At 40.4% G+C, this 20,952-nt stretch overlaps 1 protein-coding gene across 2 annotated transcripts in view; it reads right to left on the bottom strand.

The window, feature by feature from the left end:
- Positions 1-20,952, bottom strand: part of LOC129679255 (sperm-associated antigen 6) — a 63,727-nt gene that overhangs the window by 7,812 nt on the left and 34,963 nt on the right. For both annotated transcript variants that reach the window (XM_055610262.1, XM_055610263.1), the window contains 3 exons: positions 20,289-20,480; positions 13,574-13,690; positions 10,316-10,461 (listed from right to left, as the gene is read on the bottom strand). In XM_055610262.1, coding sequence (XP_055466237.1) covers positions 10,316-10,461; positions 13,574-13,690; positions 20,289-20,480 — 455 coding nt within the window. The remainder of the gene's footprint in view (positions 1-10,315; positions 10,462-13,573; positions 13,691-20,288; positions 20,481-20,952) is intronic.

The following is a 20,952-nucleotide window of genomic DNA, read 5'->3' as shown; positions in this document are numbered from 1 at the left end:
CACCGTCTTCCTCTGTGGCCTGGTAAGGCTGCTCCCCACTCAGGAGGAGGTGATCAAAGAGCAGGCCAATCAGTTCATGTCAGAGACACTCCCTGTTCCCATTACTATGGAACCCACTTGGACACTGAACTGCCATGGGCTACATCTGTGCAGGGGTTCTAGGTTATCTCCATGAATGATCCTTGGTTGGAGTATCAGTATAAGAAAAGATCCCTGTGCCCAGATTTCTTGGTTCTGTTGCTCTCCTTGTGGAGTTCCTGTTCCCTCCAGGTCTTACCATTTCCCATTTCTTTTATAAGATTCCCTGCACTCTGCCCAAAGGTTGGCCATAAGTCCAGCATCTGCTTTGATACTCTGCAGGGTAGAGTCTTTCAGAGGCCCTCTGTCCTGTTCCCTGTTTTCTTCCTCCTCCAATGTTCATCCTCTTTGCCTTTCTGAATGAGGATTGAGAATCTTAGCCAGAGTCCTCCTTCTTGATTAGCTTCCTTAGGTGTACAAAATTTAGCATGTTTATCCTGTATTATATATCTAATATCCACTTATAAGTGAGTATATACCCTGTGTGTCTTTCTGCTTCTGGGATACCTCACTCAGGATGATCTTTCCCGCTCCCACCATTTACCTGCAAATTTCATGATTTCCTTGTTATTTTTACTGCTGAGTAATATTCCATTGTGTAGATGTACCACAATTTCCAGGAAGCCAAACAGCAAGAAATCAAGTAATCCAATTAAAAAATGGGCTACAGAGCTAAACAGAGAATTCTCAATAGAGGAATATCGAATGGCCAAAAAACACTTCAAGAAATGCTCAACAGGGAAATGCAAATCAAAACAACCCTGAGATTTCACCTTACACCCATCAGAATGGCTAAGATCAAAAACTCAAGCAACAACACATACTGGAGAGGATGTGGAGAAAGGGGAACCCTATCCCACTGCTAGTGGGAATGTAAACTTATACAACCACTCTGGAAATCAATCTGGCGCTTTCTCAGACAATTAGAAATAGCACTTCCTCAAGATCCAGCTATACCACTCCTAGACATGTATCCAAAAGATGCTCAAGCAAACAACAAGGACATTTGCTCAACCATGTTTGTAGCAGCTTTATTTGTAATAGCCAGAACCTGGAAACAACCCAGATGCCCCTCAATTGAGGAATGGAACCCTTGTATTCTATAAGACCACAATGAATTAGAGCTTCAACAACAACAAAAACAATAGAATGTCTACAAACTCATGGAAACTGAACAACTCTCTACTTCTCAGAGAAGAAATAAAGAAAAAAATTAAAGACTTTCTAGAATTCAGTGAAAACGATGTCTCAACATACCCAAACATATGGGAAACAATGAAAGCAGTGCTAAGAGGAAAAGTTTATAGTGCTAAGTGCTTCCTAGAGAAAGTGGAGAGAGCTCATACTAGCAACTTAACAGCTGACCTGAAAGCTCTAGAAAAAAAAAAAAGGAACAAACACAAACAAGTAGAGTTGACAGTAGGAAAGAATCAAAGTCAACAATACAGAGACTCAACAAAACCAAGAGCTGGTTATTTGAGAAAATCAAGAGGATAGAGAAACCCTTAACCAAACTAATTAAAAGACAAAGGGAGAGGATCCAAATTAATAAAATGAGAAATGAAAAGTGGGATATAACAACAGACACTGAGGAAATCCAAAAAATCATTAGATCATACTTTAAAAACTGTATGCCACAAAATTGGAAAATCTAAATGAAATGGATGATTTTTTTGATGGATACCACTTAGCGAAGTTAAGTCAAGATCAGGTTAACAATTCAAATAAACCTACAACCCTTAAGAAAGTAGAAGCAGTCATCAAAAGCCTTTCAACAAAAAAGAACCCTTGGCCAGATGGTTTTAGCACAGAATTCTATCAGACTTTCAAAAAAGAACTAATACCAATACTCCTCAAACTATTCCATAAAATAGAAATAGAAGGAACATTGCCAAACTCACCCACAGTCACCCTGATACCTAAACTACACAAAGACCCAACAAAGAAAGAGAATTTCAGATCAATCTCTCTTATGAACATTGATGCAAAAATCTCAACAAAATACTTGCAAATCAAATCCAGAAACGCATCAAAAATATCCACCACGATCAAGTAGACTTCATCCCAGGAATGTATATTGCTTTATTGTATTTAGGTTTGTGCCTTAAATCCCTGATCTCTCCAAGACTTTAAACATGAAGGGGTGCTGGATTTTGTCAAAGGCCTTTCAAACATCTAAGGAGATGATCATGTGGTTTAGCTAAACTGAGAATTCACAACAGAAGAATATCGAATGTCTTAAAGGACATTAAAGAAATGCTTAATGTCCTTAGTCATCAGAGAAATGCATATCAAAACAAATCTGAGACTCCATCTTACACCAATCAGAATAGCTAAGGTCAAAAACTCAAGTGACAACACAGGCTGGAGAGGATGTGGAGAGCGCAAACTTATAAAACCTCGCTGGAAATCAATCTGGCACTTTCTCAGAAAATTGGGAATAGTTCTACCTCATGACCCAGCTATACAGCTCCTGGGCATATACCCAAAAGATGCTCCACTATCATACAACAAGGACATTTGCTTAGCTATGTTCATAGCAGCTTTATTCATAATAGCCAGAACCTGGAAACAACCCAGATGCACCTCAACTGAGGAATGGATACAGAAACTGTGGTACATTTACACAATGGAATACTACTCAGCTATTAAAAACAAAGAAATCACGAAATTTTCAGACAAATGGATAAAACTAGAAATGATCCTAAATGAGGTAATCCAGACCCAGAAAGACATGAATACATACAGGGTTATGTACTCACTTATAAGTGGATATTGGACCTATAGTACAGGATAATCATACTATAATCCACAGACCCACAGAAGCTAAGTAGCAAAGAGGGCTGGAGGGAGGGTGCTGGAATGTCGCTCAGAAGCGAAAATAAAACAGACAGCAGAAGTGGATGGAGAGAGGGAACTGGGCAAGAGATGGAATGCAGAGGGAAACAAGGGTGGGGATCAGATGTGGGGAGAATGTGTATGGGAAGTGAGAGGGCTGGGAACAAGAAGGGAAACTGAGGGGGGACATTTCTTTGTCAAGCTGGAGGCCTGTGACAGGATAGGCTCCTGGGAGGATATGGGTGTGACTCTAGCTGAGATTCCTGAGAGTGGGGAACATGAATACTGAAGGGACCACCTCCTAGCCAGGCAGCATTAGTGGAAGGAGGGGAACAACAACCCACCAATAAAACCTCTGATCCAAAAAGTACCCTGCCTACAAGAAGAGCAGGGATAAAGGGGCAACAAAGATTGAGGGAAAGTCCAAACAATAATTGGCCCAACCTGAGACCCACCCCATTGTAGAGAGCCAACCCCTGACACTAATAATGATGCTCTGCTATGCTTGCAGACAGGAGCCTAACTTGACTGTCATCTGGGAGGCTCCAGCCAGCAGAGGATCGGGACAGATGGAGGGGATTGCAGCCAAGCATGGGGCAGAACTCTGGGGGTCCTGTGGAAGTGTTGGGGGGGAAGATGGAAGGACCCAGAGGGGACAGGAACCTCACAAGAAGACCAACAGAGACAACTAACCCAGTCCCATGGTGGCTTTCAGAGACTGAGACATCAACTAAGGAGCACGCGTGATCTGGACCTAGACTCCCTGCACACATGTAGCCAATAGGCAACTTGGCTTTCATATGGGGAGCCTGAGGGGATGGGGAGGGGCTGTTTCTAACATGGACTCTATTGCCTGCTTTTGGATCACTTCCCCCTGGCAACACTGCCTTGCCTGCCCTTAAGGGATGAAGATATGCTCAGTCCTGATGTGACTTGATGTGTGGGGATGGTTGATATGAGGGGAGGGAGGCTCCCCTTTTCTGGGTGAGAAAGGGGAAGGGCAGAAGGGGGAAGGAGGGGAAGTAGAAGGAATACAGAGAAGGGGAGGGAGGGGCACCCTCGGGATATAAAGTAAATAAACTAATATAAAACATTTTAAAGATTTTAGTAAAAAAAAAATGGATAGCTCTATCAAAGAAAATGTTAATGTAAACATCTAGGAAATCTGGGAAGCTAAGAAAGTACCAACTCAAATAGAGGCAGCAGAAAAACCCAGGTTAAAGGCACAGAAAATATTTTTAACAAAACTTAGAATAAGATTTCCCCAACCTAAGGAAGGAGGTGCCTATCACAGTCCAAGAAGCATACATAACACTAAACAGACAGGCCAGAGAAGGAATTCTCCATGACACATAACGATCAAAGCACTAAATGCACAGAACAACAAAATGATATTAAAAGCTACAGGAGAACAAGTCATCATCTGGAAAAGGGTATCTAAAATATGTAAGGAACTAAGGGAACTGAGCATCAAGAAAACAAGCAACCCAGCTAAAAGTGGGACAGAGAACTAATCAGAGAGCCCTCAAAAGATGAAACACAAATGGCTGAGAAACACGAAATGGATGTGCAAAATTTTACCTATCAGGGAAATACAAATTAAAACTACTTTGAAAGTCATCTTATACCAGCCAGAATGGCCAAGATCAATAAAACAAAGGACATCTCGTGATTATGAGGAGTGTGAGTTTATACAGTTACTATAGAGATCAGCATGGTGGTTCCTCGGGAGGGTGATGTCCAACCGTAAAGCTTGGGCCTGTAGTCAAAGACTCTACATGCTGCCACAGAGACACTTGAGCTGTTGCTGTTCTGTTTAATAGCTAGGAACTGAAAACAGCCAGCTGTTCATCAAATGATGGCAGATGGTGAAAATCCGGCACATTCACACAGTGCAATGTTATTCATTTGATATAAAAATGAAATCAGAAAATCTGCAGGTAAAAAAACTATCCTGAGTGAGATGACTCAGAATCCAAAAGACAAACCTTGTATGATTTTTTTTTCTTATGTGGACGTTAGCTTTTAAGCGGTTGATGGGTGTGCTACGATCCATAAAACCACAGAGGTTCATTACCTGTGCTGACACCCTGTTGGTTAGTCTTGACAGCCTTTTGCTTATTTGGATTTCTATTTTTTCTGGATTTGAGGGAGGTTTTTTGTGTTTATTGTTTTGTGTTTGCTTGTCTGTTTAAAGAGAGTAAAACCATAAAGTTGGGTGCTTGGGAGGTGTGGAGGATCTGGGAGGAATGAGGGGAAGGGAAAAGGGTGATCAAAATATATTGTATAAAACTTTGTTTTAGTTTTAAAAAGTATCATGGATGTAAATTATAGAACTATATACCATAGACAGTTTGTTTCTCCTTCTGTTTTAAATAATATAAATATTTTCACACCTTAAAATTAACTAAAATAGGACACAAAGAAAATTTTTTTCAGTTTAAGCATAATTTTCTCTTATCTGATTTAGGTCTTTAAATATTTACATGTTTTTAGTGTTTAAACAAATAATGAGGTGTATTACATTAAAATCAAGATTGTAATATGCTTTTATGGAGACATCTCTTGTGATATACACAGTAAGTCTTTTGGATCAGCTCATTTATTCCTAAGTATTATATAGATAGGTAAGGTCTGTCTGAATATAAGCAAACATATGAGCATTTCTTTATGATATACTTACAGAAATAAGAAGCATTGAATTCCTGTATTTTTAATTTATCTTTCACCGTTTATATACCAATGGACAAAATTAAGCATTTTCTTTATGACAAATGTATCTAATTGATTTGGTAATATCTCTATTACCAAAGAGATATTTGTATAGAAATTTTCTGTAGCAAACACTTTTTCATAGCTCTGCACCACTTTTATTAAGGTTTATAAAAATTCTAGGGTCTTTAAAATACTATAAATTTTCCTGCTGTAACCTCATCCCTTTTAGTCCCTCCGTCACCTACTTATTTACATATGTAGATAATGGATATATTTACTATGTGGTTATAATGTTTGTTCTGAGTGTTATGTTAGTAATTAAGATGAGAATAAAAGAGACACTTTTGCTTTGGGTAGAGCTGTCAAGAAAGTAGGAGTACCTGGCAACTTGCTGCCACCAAAACCACTATAGCAAGGACATTTGCTCAACTATGTTCACAGCAGCTTTATTCATAAGAGCCAGAATCTGGAAACAACCCAGATGTCCCTCAACAGAGGAATGGATACAGAAACTGTGGTACATTCACACAATGGAATACTACTCAGCAATTAAGAACAAGGAAATCATGAAATCTGCAGGCAAATGGATGGAACTAGAAAAGATCATCCTGAGTGAGGTATCCCAGAAGCAGAAAGACACACATGGTATATATTCACTTATAAGTGGATACTAGATATATAATATAGGATAAACACACTAAAATCTATAGTTCTAAAGAAGCTAAACAACCAGGAGCACCCCAGGGAAGATTGTTTAATTCCCATTCAGAAAGGCAAACAGGATAGACATTGGAAGTGGGAAAAGACAGGGAACAGGACAGGAGCCTTCCACAGGGGGCCCCTGAAAGACTATCCATTAGGGTATCAAAGCAGATGCTAACACTCATAGCAGAGTGCAGGGAATCTTATGGAAAAAGAGGAGATAAAAAGACCTGGAGGGGACAGGAGCTCCACTAGGAGCCAAACAGAGCCAAAAAATCTGGCTCCTGCAGAGACCAAGACACCTACCAAGGACCATGTATGGAGAGGACCTAGACACCCTGCTCAGATGTAGCCCATAGGCAGCTCAGTTTCCAAGGGGTTTCCTAGTAAGGGGAGCAGTGGCTTGTCTCTGACATGAACTCTCTGATCACCTCCACCTGAGCAGGGAGCAGCTTTACCAGGCCACAGAGGAAAACAATGCAGCCAGTCCTGATGAGACCTGATAGGCTACGGTCAGATAGAAGAGGAGGAGGACTTCCTCCTCTTAACAGTGGACTAGGGGAAGGGCATAGGAGAAAAGGGAGTGAGGGTGGATCCAGTAGGAGATGAGGGAGGGGGCTACAGCTGGGATAAAAGCTGAATAAATTGTAATAAATAATAAAGAAAAAAGAAAGAAAAACAAAACAAAACACCATAGCTTATGGATTTACTGTTATTCAATAAATCCTGACATTGTAGAAAGACAAAAATAAATACAAACATATGTACATATATGTATATATGCAATATACAAATACATGTCTATTGAGTGAAGTTACAACACATGGTAATATCTCCCCCCAAGAACCATAGACTATCTAACAAAAACTTCAATGCCAGAAATGGGAAAATGCCCATGGAGCTGTTAGCTAGAGTAGCCCCAAAGACTCCCAAAATAATATAGGATTTTGTCATTGCCCTTCCTTGCCTTCCAGAACTTGAAGAAATGACCCTATTTTTGAAGACACCACAAATTTTGGAGAAGGAAATTAGTTGGAGCTGGCCTTGAAGCCTCCTTTCTGAGAACTAGGACTGCTAGCATCTGAAGATGCTGTGCAATTTGCCAAGGGAGAAAAAGAAAATCAATAATCAACCCTGCTGATGCCTACGAATCACAACAATGTAAAATGTCCCTGAAATTGCAATGGTGGCTCTCATAACTGTTGTTAACGAACAACAGTCTAATTGAAGATCTACTAAATCAGATGGAAATCATACCTAGTACCATAAACTAACTAGCTGTGGCTGGCGAGGTCATACACTCTAGAGGAGAACCTACTACTGTAATCTTTCTAAATCAGTATGCTCTCTAGCCGCATTCTAAACACTTCTCCTTATCCTTCATCAAAAAAGCTTATTTTGCGACAGATGGAGAGCATTACAGAAATCCACAACTGGTCAAAATGCAGAGCACAACTGGCCATGGGTTGGCCAACTACAACGGATAGCTCTACAAGGCAACCCCTTCATGTAAGACTTGGGGAACATCAGAAAAGAAGGCGTAGAGGACCAGTATGTAGGAGCTAGTGTCTTCTCTATATGCCAAGAAAGTCATACCTAAGAAATATCAAAAATATGGTACCTTAAATAAGAATAATGACAACACAGTTGACATTGCACCATGGACGGGGCAACTTTCACAAACGTCTGCTCCTCCATGAAAAGACAGGTAACTAAGGACTACTAAGAGTCAGTCTTCTCTAGGAATGTGTCCTTTAATGCAGTATCTAATCCCAAAATGTCAGTCCTAAAAATACACACTTACAACCAACACTAAGGATACTCAGTCGGCCGTGTGTGTGTGTGTGTGTGTTTGTGTGTGCACGCGTGTGTATGCGCATGTGTGTGCGCATGTGCATGTGATAAGCATGTAATTAAAGATGAGGTTACATATGTGAGAGGGAGTAGGCGAAGCAGGGGAGGAGTTGGAGGAGGTAGAAATGATATAAATATAGAACTCGTGTTTAAAATCCTCAAAAAGGTAAAAGATTACAGGGACTGTCTCTGACATGAACTCAGTGGCCGGCTCTCTGATCACCTCCCTCTGAGGTAGGAACAGCCTTACCAGGCCACAGAGGAAGACGATGCAGCCTGTCCTGATGAGACCTGATAGGCTAGGGTCAGATGGAAGGGGAGGAGGACCTCCTCTATCAGTGGACTGGGAGAGGGGCATAAGGGGAGAAGAGGGAGGGAGGGCAGGATTGGGAAGAGATGAGGGAGGGGCTACAGCAGGGATACAACGTGAATAAATTGTAATAAATAAATAAATAAATAAATAAATAAATAAATAAATATTGAAAAAATTACAATAGTGTTTTCACAAAGCACTAAAATTAACTTCTAATATCACAGGTTTTTTTAAAAAAAATTTCTCCTGGTCTCAATAAAAATATTTCTAAAAGAGGTAAAACACAAACAGACCCTCAGGAAAGCCCCTTACCATCGCTCCATTTGAGACACCTTTAGCATGCATTCATTTTTTTCCATTTTTCTTTAATTCTGATTTTTGTTAGAAAACTGAATTGAAAGTTGTTTTAAATTTATATAACATTGAATTCTTCCTAATGAGATATGCATTCCATGTATAAAGATTAATTTTAGCAGCATTTTCACAATTCCCTCATTTAGTGGGCTTCACATATATTTTACGGCATTCACACATACAGAGAGGACCTTAGCTCACCGCAGACACGGAGCCTTTGGCTCTTAGAGTCTTTCTGCCCCCTCTCTGTGGTGCTCCCTGAGTCTTACGTGAAGGGGTTACGATCACCCGATCACCCGTGCTTCTGCAGAGACTTGGGCTCTTTTTCCACACTGTGGCTCACTCCACAGTACGGAAAACTCCAGTTTCAGGGGATCTCGCTTCTCCTCCCAGCCTCTGTGGGCACTAGGCAAGCATGTGTGTGCTGACACACACGCGGGCAAACATACATGTAAAGTAAGAACTTTCTATGTTCTTACATATAAACTTAAAACTTTAGCTTATTGTCCGGAGATTTCTAAATATTTTATTTTATAGCTTTATTTCCCTTAATTGATGAATGTTTTGTCAGGGTGTGTCGTGCTGTGAAGGTTGGAGGGCGCTATAATATCCCCTAGAACAAGAGTTACCTGCTGCTGCTAGCCGCTACGCAGGTAAGAGTGGCCAGGGCTTACCACCACTGAGCCATCTCTCCAGCTTCCGAATAAAGATAAATTTTAATTGTAAAGATTTTGCGCTTTTAATATGTTACTACATGTTAAATAACAAACAAACAACAACAACAGAAAATAGCTGTGCAGTGGTGCATGCCTTTAGTCCCAGCACTTGGGAGGCAGAGGCAGGTGGATCTCTGTGATTTCAAGACCAGCCTGGTCTACAGAGTGGGTTCCAGAACAGCCAAGGATACACTAAGACAAAGCCTGTCATTAAGCAACAGCAACCAAATACAGAAAATAGTAATTATTAAATAGGAAAACAAATAAGTTACAGCTATAATTTATATATAACATGTGAGTTTTTAAATCTGGAATTTGTATTTTTTTAATAATGATCTAGAAATTATAAACATGTTGTATTTTGCATGCTTCATGGTATTCGTCAAGACTTATTGTCAAAATTTAGTTATTTAAGTTATTCCATTTTTCTGGGCAACTTTATTTCATTTAAGAGGCAATTAATGTATAATTGATCTGAGGCTTAAGCTTACTGCTCTACAAATCAACATGTATATGTATATGTTAACCTGAGCTGCCTATAGGGCTCAGTGGCGGTGTTCTTCCCTAGGCAAGCATGAGGCTCTGGGTTCAGTTCCTGAATTTCAAAAAAAAAAAAAAAAAGTTTTCATGAGGTAAAAGAGGCCAGAAAGAAGCTGTATATTGGCTGCAGTGGAATTTCAAAGTCCATGTATTTACATACTCCATAGAAAGGCTGTGTTTGAACTTCTCAGTCCCTCCTCCTCACCTTACGATTTCCTCTGGGTAGCAATTGTTGATGCTGTTGATGTACTCCTGCAGGAGAGAGCCAGGCTCTGCCTTTATCTCCTGGACTTTTTTAAGTCCGCCACTTGTCACGAAAAGGCGTCGGGCTTTGCTGTCGTGTGGTAGCACCTTGAAGGGAAAGTGCACAAAACATCATCTCTTCTTTCCCAAGTTAGAGTTTTACTACTAAAATCACTTGGTAGAGAATTTATTTTCAATGTGGCTACAATATAGTAAGCCAAATCTTCTGGTAACTGGAAGTCAACTAGACTCTTTTGAAAAGTATATTAACTTTTCGTGTTGTAAAAAAAAATGGAATAAGCCTCAGTATATATGAGCAAAGTCAATGTTGCTGCTCATACCAGAGGCCTAAACCCCTCTATGAAATAAAAGGCAAGCTCCTTAACAAGGCAAAAGGCTCCATTCTACCCATCTCTTGAATATTTCTCCAGGCTCCTTACCAGGCAGTCTTCAACTGAAGCTGTGTTTCAGGAACTAAGAGCACAAATACTGTGGCATCGTTTGTCTTTGCCCACGCTGTTCCTTCTCTCTAGAATGCCTTTTCGCCACCCAGAAACCTCCCCACTTGCCTGATTAATTCCTACTCATTGTGGTAGTAACTTACAGAAAACACTGGCTGGTATAATAGCAGTACACAGGCTAGAAGAGCATGGGCCAGCGTGACTAGGAATTTGAGGCTGAGTCTACACAGTGACTCTAAACTAACAAAAAAAGCCAAGGTCTAGGAGACAGAGTTCAGCGGCAGAGCAAGTCCCTAGATTTGATCCTTAGACTGAGAGGAGGGGAGAAGGAAGGGGAAGGAAAGAAGAAGGGAAGGAGGGGGAAAAGACAGAGGGGGAGCCTTTAAGGAACTATTCATCTGCTGGCAGCAAACATTCTCAAAGACACACGGAGAAGAGATATAATACTATAAGTGTCTTCAGCTCACTTGACTTTGGTGGTCTAACTTCTACATATTCTACAGATTTTTCTCTTTTCTATTTTTTTTCATATATTTTGATCGTTTCCTCTTCCCCACTCCTGCCAGATCCTCCCCACATCCCTACTCATCCAACTTTCTCTCTCCTCCCCCCCACTCTGTAACACAAAAACACAAAAATCACTTTTCAGCACATCTTTCTCATCGACCTAAACGTTAATGTCAGGAGTTCTGTCCTAGAGCTAACGTCTATGGTTAGCTCAGTCATCCCTACTGCTCTTTCTCAGGGGACTAGATTAGCCAGCCACTTCCTGTTTCATGCCCAGAAAACATGAAAGTGAAAAATGGATCAACTTTCTCCATTTAAAAATGTAGCATTCTAGGTGCGCCGTGCGGAACTTGGACTGTCACATCACCGAGAGGAAAAGAACATAGTTTTCTTGAACCAACCAAGACAGAACAAGGTGTCTGTTACTAGAACCTTATTCAGAGGTGGCTTCATCTCAGGGAAACCTTGTTTACAGTAGCGACATCGCTTAAAGGTCAGCTAAACAAAGAACGGAAAGCTTCCGGTAACCTGGCTTTTAGATGAATACCTTGAAGGGAGCCATTAGCACACCAGCCATCTTAGCATTTAGGAGGCTGCGGAAGAAGGATCAGGAATAAGTTCCAGTCCAGTTGGAGCTATACAGTGAGACCTTGTTTTTGTCCATTAGTTGCAGGAATACAGTATACAAACAGAAGACTCTTATTTGTGTGGCTCTGTAAGATTATCCTAATGAATATGTCCTCTTCTATTAATTAGTCCAAATAGCAATTGCCTTGCCCACAAAACTTTTTTAAAAATTTTGTTTGTTTGAAACAGGGTTACAACTATGCAGCCCTGGCTGGTTTGGAACTTGCTATGTAGAACAGGCTGCACTTGAACTCACAGAGATCAGCCTGCCTCTGCTTCTCGAGGGCTGGGATTAAAGATATTTGCCACCATGATAGGTGTGAATATTTTATTTCTTTAAAACAATATTTGGTTATTTTTGTTTTGATATTTTTCGTTGTTTAATATGTGTCTTGAACTAAAATCAATTCTTATTCCCACCTTACATGTAACCAATCTAAGGTTTTGAAAGGTCAAGACTTGGCCAAAGAATTAGAATGTAGTGGGGGTTACAGTTCAGTGGTAGAACATATGTCTAGCATATGTGAGATGGGTACCATGCTGAGCACCAAACAGTAACTTCCAATCCCACACAAAAGTACTGCAGCTGGTAACTTATAAAAAAAAAAGTTGGGCTCTTTTTTTTTTTTTTTTTGCATCAAATATATAGTCTCAGGAACCAAACACTATATCTGACCAATTATGGTCAGCACGTGGCAGCCCACATTTCTCAGCTTAACATTTCTATCTCACTATCATTTGCTTACTGTGAAGATGCAATCACCTAAGAAATATGGCAGTCACATTTGTTAATTTTTTTTTCCATAAAGCTGTGAATATTCAGGGCTAGAAGATGGCCCGGCAGTTAAAAGCACTGGTTCTTTCAGAGTCTGAACTGAAACATTTTAAAATACATAAACAGGAATAAATGACCAACAGAATCTGTAGTAAAGCGCATAGGGGTTTCTGAAAAATGTATCAGGGGCTCAAAATTTTCTTCTTCCTTTCTTTTTTTTTTTTTTTAAAGATCTTTGCTAAAATAATGCCTAATTAAAAAAAAAAAAAAACAAAAACGCTATTTGCTGAGGTCCTAGATGTCTGAGATTAGAGGACACCAGGAGAGATGAGAAATAGAAAAATATTTATCAACGCAAAGTAAGCGTGTTGGGGGAGGCGAATTGCCTCTGTAAACGTTTATATCGTTGCCATTATTATTATTACCACCACTGTGTGTGAACACGGACGTGCACAGGTCAGGGAACACGTGCGGAAGGCAGAGAACAGTTTCTCAGCTCCTGTCCACCTACCACGGTCCTGACGATACAGCTCGGGCTTGGGTGTCAAGCCCTTTAACTCCTGAGCCATCTTGCCAGCCCAATTGTGACATTTTATGTGTTGATAGACCAGTTACTTCCTGAGAACGATTTTTTAAAAAACAGTCTAGAGGCTAGATGGGAAATGCGGAGAAGGAAAAAGTGAGTTCTAGTTGGCTGTGAGTTTTAACCTGAGTATCTGGGTTAACATACTGGTAGGGGTTGAGAAGAAGTAGGAAAGGCCAAGGCCCAACTTAGAGAAGAAAACAGGACAGCAACAACTTGACGGCTGGCTTTCCTTTCCTTTTCTTCCTTGCAGGTTACATGTCTTACCTTACTGAACTGCCCGACAACGTGCTTCAGGATGTTGGGAGGAGCATCGTACAGGAACGGCTCAAGGGCTGGGAGGTAGGTGCACTTTTGAAGGATATTCTTTATGGCTTTTTTACTCTGTTGAAATACAGAGCAAAATGCAGATAAAGGCTTAACAATTCATAGCCTATGTTGCTAGATTTGAAAATCAAACCAGTTTACTGAGCTAATCTGCAATTGTTACTTTTTTTAAAAACAGTTGTATAAAAAACTGTTTTTGCCATGTGGTGGTGTACACCTTGAATCCCAGCACTTGGGAGGCAGAAGCAAGTGGATCTCTGAGTTTGTGGCCAGCCTGCTCTACAGAGAAAGTTCCAGGACAGCCAGGGCTACACAGGGAAACCCTTTTGACTGGCTTTTATCATAGAATACCTTGACAGTTAGCTTCATGTTAAACTTTAAAACATTAAGTGAATTGTTACGTTCTTAAAATATCTGTAAAGAAAGTTAAAATTATAAAGCATAAAGTGTTCAATTTTACTACCCTTTATCTGAGAGAAAAATGCTCAATTTGAGAATATTCTTCTAGATTAAAAAAAAAATGTCATGAAGGGGCTGGAGGATGCCTCAGTGATTAAGCGCACTGGCTGCTCTTCCGGAGGTTCTGGGTTCAATTCCCAGCAACCACATGGTATCTCACAGCCATCTATGATAGGATCTTCTGGTGTGCAGGCAGAACATTCATACATAACCAAACTTTCGAGGCGGTGAGTCCCTTGGTCCCAGGCTCTATCAATAACAACAGTTCAGAGGTAAAGAATAGGAAAACACGAGCCTGTTTCTTTGACTGCTTATAAGTCGTATAGTGTATAGAAACAGTACAGGTAGCTACAGTTGAGATGAGTCAATGATTACAGTAGTTTCATAAGTCTAGGGAATTTGAGAAAGTATCTCAGCCATCAATTGGCTATACTGGCTGTCCATCAGGTCCCCAGCATCTTCCTGCCTCCTCCTTCCAGCACAAAGAGTATGACTGCCCAATCACAGGCTTTTACACAGGGGCTGGAGACCTGAACTCAGATCCTCATGCTTGAGCAGCAGGTACTCTACACACTGGGCTATCTCTGCAGTCCACATATATCTATTTCTGAAATCAAGACATTTAATAATTTTGCTGTAATTTATCTACAATAATTTCACTGATAATTACTGGTAAATTTAGACACTAGTGCAACCACACCCAAATCTAATTTTAGGATATTTTCACCATCCCCCAAAGAACCACAACATATTTATAGTCCATACTCCCACCTGCCTCTCCCTATCTCCAGGCATCTACTAACCTACTTTCTGTCTCTATAAATGTCTTTTCTAGGTAATTCATGAGGGTTAAAACATCTATGTGTGTGAAATTTCCATGTACCTGACCACACTCTATATTATATTGTTTCTTTTCATTGGGTACTAGAATTTCAACATGTGCATTTACCACATTTTCTTCTTCCAGTTGATGGAAGAACAACTGTTTCCATCTTTGCTGGTATGAATATTGCTACTATCAATATATAAAAAAATATTTTTATTTCTCTGGGCAGAGACATATGAGTGGAGTTACTGGATGATTTCTCTAGTGACCAATGGTACTGAATGTCATTGCGTGTGCTAATTGGACATCTGCCTATGATTGGTGAAGTGCCCCATCATGTTTTGGCCTATTGTCTGTCTGGATAGACTATTAAAAGCTTCTTTTACATTTTGAATACGAACTCTTTCCAGAATATATAACTTACAGATCTCTGCCCTCCAGAAGATCCTGGAAGAATATACTCTGAGTTCTAAAATAACAGGACTGCCAATATAAATTACTGTGTTCATCAAAACTATCTGCCATTGTTGAAAGAAAAAGAAAATGTATCTGTGATCCAAAAAGTCTAACACAATTCACATCCAGCAAATCAACACTAAACAGTATACTGGAAGCAGTGCTTTAGATGGAAAGAGAAATAAGCACAGCCAAGAGACCGCAGAAAGAAAACAAGCCTCAGTTACTGAACGAAAAGTACCACTGAAATTACAAAGACAGCGACAACAAGCATCAACAAGGTGGCTGCAATCAAGGCATAACTTTAAATTATAACTGTAAATGTTAATGACCACAATTGTACAATCAGAAGACACCAGTTGGCTGAATGGATTGAAAAAGAAAATCTATTCATCTGTTGAGGGACATCTAGGTTGAGTCCATTTCCAGGCTAGTGTGAGCATGGCAGCCATAAACTTTGTGGAGCAGCTATCTGTGGAGTGGGCTGTCAGGTGGGGTGAGTGCATGCAGCGGACTAACACTCAGCTGTAAAGAAAAATGAAACCATGGAGATTCTCAGGTAAACAGACAGACTTGGAAAATTATATTGAGGTAACACACACCCAGAGGAAAAAAACTGTGTTCTCTCCCACCAGAAGTTCTTAGCTCCAGATCTTCAGATGTGCACATAAAACAGGGCTTAGACACAGAAACCAGGAAAGTGTAAAGAGTCCATTGCAGCAGAGGGAAAGGATGAAGAGGGGAATGACAGGGCACAGGGGATATGAAGCAATGGATAAACAGGGGGAGGTCTTCAACTGGGGAGAATGAAGAGAGGTCAACAGAAAGAGGAGGGACAAGAGACCAATAAAACCAAGGCTGTCTGATAAAAACAAAAAGAACCTTATTTTTATATTTACCCAAAATTATACACAATATACGTGCACACACACACACACACACACACACACACACACACACACACACACCCCTACCTTAAAGGAAGTTAAGCAAGTTGGGCTGACAATGCTCTCCACAAAAACCACAGACTAATAAGAACCCCAGTAACATGAATAAGAAACTTCCTTTTGAATGGTTGGTGGGAGTAGTCTCAGTGACTCCCAAAACAATAAAGACTACTGATGTAGCCTTGGTTGCCTCTCAGGGGCTTAAGGGTGGGCTCCTATTGCTGAAGACACAGATACTTTCACAGGACCTGAATAGAGAGTTCTTAAAAGAAGAAATAAAACAGCTAAGAAATATTTCAAAAACTGTTCATCATTTTTTTTAATCATTTAGGGAAATGCAAATCCAAACAACACTTGGAGCTCATCTTACCCTAATCAGAGTATCAAAGATCAACAAACAAACAACAACCAGTTCTGGAGTAGATATGGCAAAAGGGAACCCTCACCCACCATTGCTGGAATTGCAGACTTTGTGGAGCAACTCTGATAATTGGTATGGAGAATTCTCAAAACGCTAAAAACAAATCTATCCTATGACCCAGCTAAACTACTCCTTGGCCTATGTCCGAAGGATTTGACACCCTACTTCACGGATACTTGTTCAGTCATGTTCATCGTTGCTCTGTTCACAATAGCTAGGAAATGGAAATGAGCTAAATGCCCTTCAGGTGACAAGTGAATAATGAAAATGTGTACATACATACAATGAAATGCAATTTAGTTACAGAGAAGAATTAGAGTTTCGGATAAATGGATAGAACTAGAAAATTAATCCCAGTACTTAGGGAGGCAGAGGCAGGTGGATTACTGTGAGTCTGAGGCCAGCCTGGTTTACAAAAGCAAGTCCAGGGCAGCCAAGGCTACACAGAGAAACTCTGTCTTGAAAAAAAGAAAGAAAACTAAAAAATTAGTATTTTTATTAATATAATATTATTGAGTGACATGCCCAGGCCCAGGTTTAATCTATCACTGTACCCCACTAGTATTTGCTTTTTGGAACTGTGTGTGCCTGTGTTCCGGTATCCTCCATCCCCTCTAGCTTTTACAGTCTTTCTGCCTCCTCTTCCAAGAGGTTTCCTGAGCTCAGAGAGGAGGGGTTTGATAGAGACCTCCAATTTAGAGTCCCTCTCCATGTAATATCTAGCTGTGGGTCTCTCCATCCATTCCCATCTGCCACCAGAGGGAGCCTCTCTGATAGTGACTCTGTAAGGCCCTCATCTGAGTATAGCAGAGTATCATTAGAAATCATCTTACTGATTTTATTTAGACTGGTAGATTTTGGTTTTACCCTAGCTCTATGATCTATCTAGTCTCTGGTTCTTGGTTACCCAAGTAGGGTCGGGTATGAGTTCCTTCTCATGGTGTGGGCCTCAGGTCAAACCATACATTGGTTGATTACTCACACAAGTTCTGCACCACCGTTGCCCTAGCAAACTTTGTAGGTAAACGGTTTTGTGGCTGGGCTGAGATTCACATTTCTCTTTCAGTACCCTACAAAGTACCACACCAAAGAGTTAGTGGCAAGGGCTCTGTGGAGGCACCAGCTCAGCTGCTCCAACTTCAAAGAGTTGTGCGGGTGCTGTCTTCGGCAACAGGGCCTTGCTGTCAGTTTGTGGAGAGCAATCTGTTGTCTTAGCAGCAACCTATGTTGTTTGGGGATTTCTATGGGACCCATTAGCCATCAAGCCAATTGAATGTAACTACCACTGAAAGCCCGGAGGCCTCAGCTGGCTGTAAGAGACAGCTGCTTGTGGCTCCATGTCCCCCATCGCTAGGAGTCCTCATCACCTTCACAGATGCCAGGAAGTTTCCACTGTATTAGGTTTCCAAACCACCTCCCAAGTAACCTCCAGTTCTAGCTCTCTTTCTCTGTACTCTCTCTCCACCAACTTGATTAATACTGCTCCTATTTCCACCCCCAGTCCAGTCAGAAAATCTATTTTCCCATCCCTGTGTGCCCTGGACCCTTCCTCCTTACCTAAGCACTCTGTGTCTAAGGATGGAAATACGGAAGTTTAAAACTAATCTCTGGTGACACTTTCACATTCTGTAAGAATATTGAACACTATTTTAATTACATGCTTTAAATGACTAAAATGGATAGTATAGAAATTGTATCTCAAGAAAACTTCTAAAAATTAAATAACCATGAACACAATAGGTACTAATTAATATTAAATAGTCTAGAAATAGTACACAATAGGTACTACATAATATTCTATAAAAAGTTTTGAAACTAACTAATCCAAATGTCAACCTAAGATAACACAATTAATATAGGTACCTCTAAATCAAAACAAATAAAAAACAAACAATATTTTCTTAACAAATTTAGTCAAACTTATCAGATAAAAAAAAAAACTTTAGTTTTTATTGAAGTGTTTAGAATAAGACAGGAGCAGACAGACAGTGACAACATGGAAAAATGCTACCAAGCTGCTCTCTGGTTCTCCCAGACTGGAACTGACTGGGGCTTAGGGAGTGTTTATAGAAGGTTACTGTGTTGGTTAGTTTTATGTCAACTTGACACAAGCTAAAGTCATCTGGGAAGAAGGAATCTTGATTGAGGAAAATGGCTCCATAGGACTGGCAAGTCCATCAGGCATTTTCTTGATTAATGATTGATGTTAGAGAGCCCAGCCCATTGTGAGTGAGTGATGGTCCACCTAGGCAGGTGGACCAAAATTGTATAAGAGAGCAGACTGAGAAAGCCATGAGAAGCAGGCCAGCAATCAGGGTTCTTTCTATCGTGGCTTCTACTTCAGTTCCTGCCTCTAAGCTATGCCTTGAACTCTTTCCCTCAATGGGCTGAAATCCCGAATACATTAGCCAAATATATCCTTTCCACCCTGAACTGGTCTTGGTCACCAATTGTTTTATCGAATCAATAGAAACTGTAACTAAAACAGTGTCATGCCTTTGGGACAAAATGAACTCCAGCATGGCCTTATAATTTGGAAGCTGCCACAGAACAGCAAGTGAAAATACTACAAGGCAATACTTGAGGATTTCAGGTGCAGTTTTCCCCAGCGATGTAGTGCCAAATCAAGCAGAGTTGACCTAACTCCATTCTAAATCTGTAAAACAACAGTTAGTATGGTTCAAGAGACTTAGAAAAGGAAAAACAGAATGATGGAGCTCCTACAATAATAAGAGGATGTTCAGATGAGGAAGATTTTTCATTGTTAAGATCAGGGACCGGCAACAGTTCATTTCTCAGTTTAGTATCTAGAGAAGCAGGGGGAAGCAAATACTTACTTTGTATTAAATAAGCCACATTTGATAAACTAAAGCACGTTAGAAAGGAGAGCTGGGCTCATGGGATGACTCAGTGAGTCAGGGTACTAAGTCTGAAAACCTGGGTTCAGTCTTGCAGGGACCCACATAGTGGAAGAGAGAGCCCCCACATGCTGTCCTCTGGCCTCCATATATACACCATGGTGTGTGCACGCATATGCACACACACACACACACACACGCACATGCACACACACAATCAGAGAAACATAATAAAAATTTAATAAAAATATCATGAAAATAATTCTTCAGAAAATATAAACAGAAGTATAGAATTTAAAACATTGATTTTATAAACAATTTTACATCTGCAGAGAATGTTTTTTAAAACTCATAGCTGACCAATTTTTTGAAAGTAATCTTAATTTTTCTGATAATTTTCCATTTTATTTTCAAGATAGGGTCTCGTGTAGCTCAGGCTGACCGCGAAGTAACTATGTAGCCAAAGATGACTAAACTTTTTACCCTTCTTCCTCTGCCTCTGGTGTCCTAAGTTTATATTTAAATGTAATTTATATTTAAATTAGATTTATATATTTCTTGACTTAGAAAAACAAGTCATAAAAAAAAATATTGTCCATTGGAAAATTAAAAGACTTCAAATCAGATATTAAAAATGAAAGCTAGTCATATGTACCAAATCTTCCCCAAACGAAGAGCAAGTACTCACTTTCACCTGCAGGTCCTCAGAGCTCTCCGGTGACATGTACAAAGAAAGCAGAACTGGCAGGGTGTTTGTGACGGCGACAGCCCTGGCGTGCTCTGGAGTGTGTCTTCCCAGCTGCCCTAAGGCCCAGGCGGCAGCAGCCTTAATGTGATCTTCTGGTTCTTCTGACAGGCAGATTGACAGCTGGGGCACGCCCTGCCAGAGACCCAAAGAGCAAGTGTTACATGTGACCTTGAGCAGACTTCAGGAATCTCCTCTCTCTGGGACATCAGAAGTCCTTCTGGCCTTCACTCCTTTCTCTTAATGATTCAAGAGACGGGCACATCACAAGGCCTGCCACTTAAGTGGACAAACGCCCTAGAACCAAACCACTAACTTTCGGTAGGTAACATGCTAACCTGACTATCCTCGGATCGCCATTAGCTTTTTCTCCCCAAACGGAGGGCCAGTCAAAGCAATGTCCACATGCCAGGAAAAACTAAATGCTACTGTGACCAAATAAAACTGCTTAGGAGCGTAAAACCTTTATTTTCCCTTGTTTAAAATGTTAACCAAGGACTGAAGATAGAGCCAAGAGCCCTTGCCTAGCATATGTGGAACCCTGGGTTCAATATTCACCAACACACACACACACACACACACACACACACACACACACACACACACA

This window comes from Psammomys obesus, unplaced genomic scaffold (genome assembly GCF_907164565.1).
Source record: "Psammomys obesus unplaced genomic scaffold, mPsaObe1.curated_primary_1811, whole genome shotgun sequence".
Taxonomy (NCBI): Eukaryota; Metazoa; Chordata; class Mammalia; order Rodentia; family Muridae; genus Psammomys; species Psammomys obesus.
This window is presented reverse-complemented; position numbering and strand designations above follow the sequence as displayed.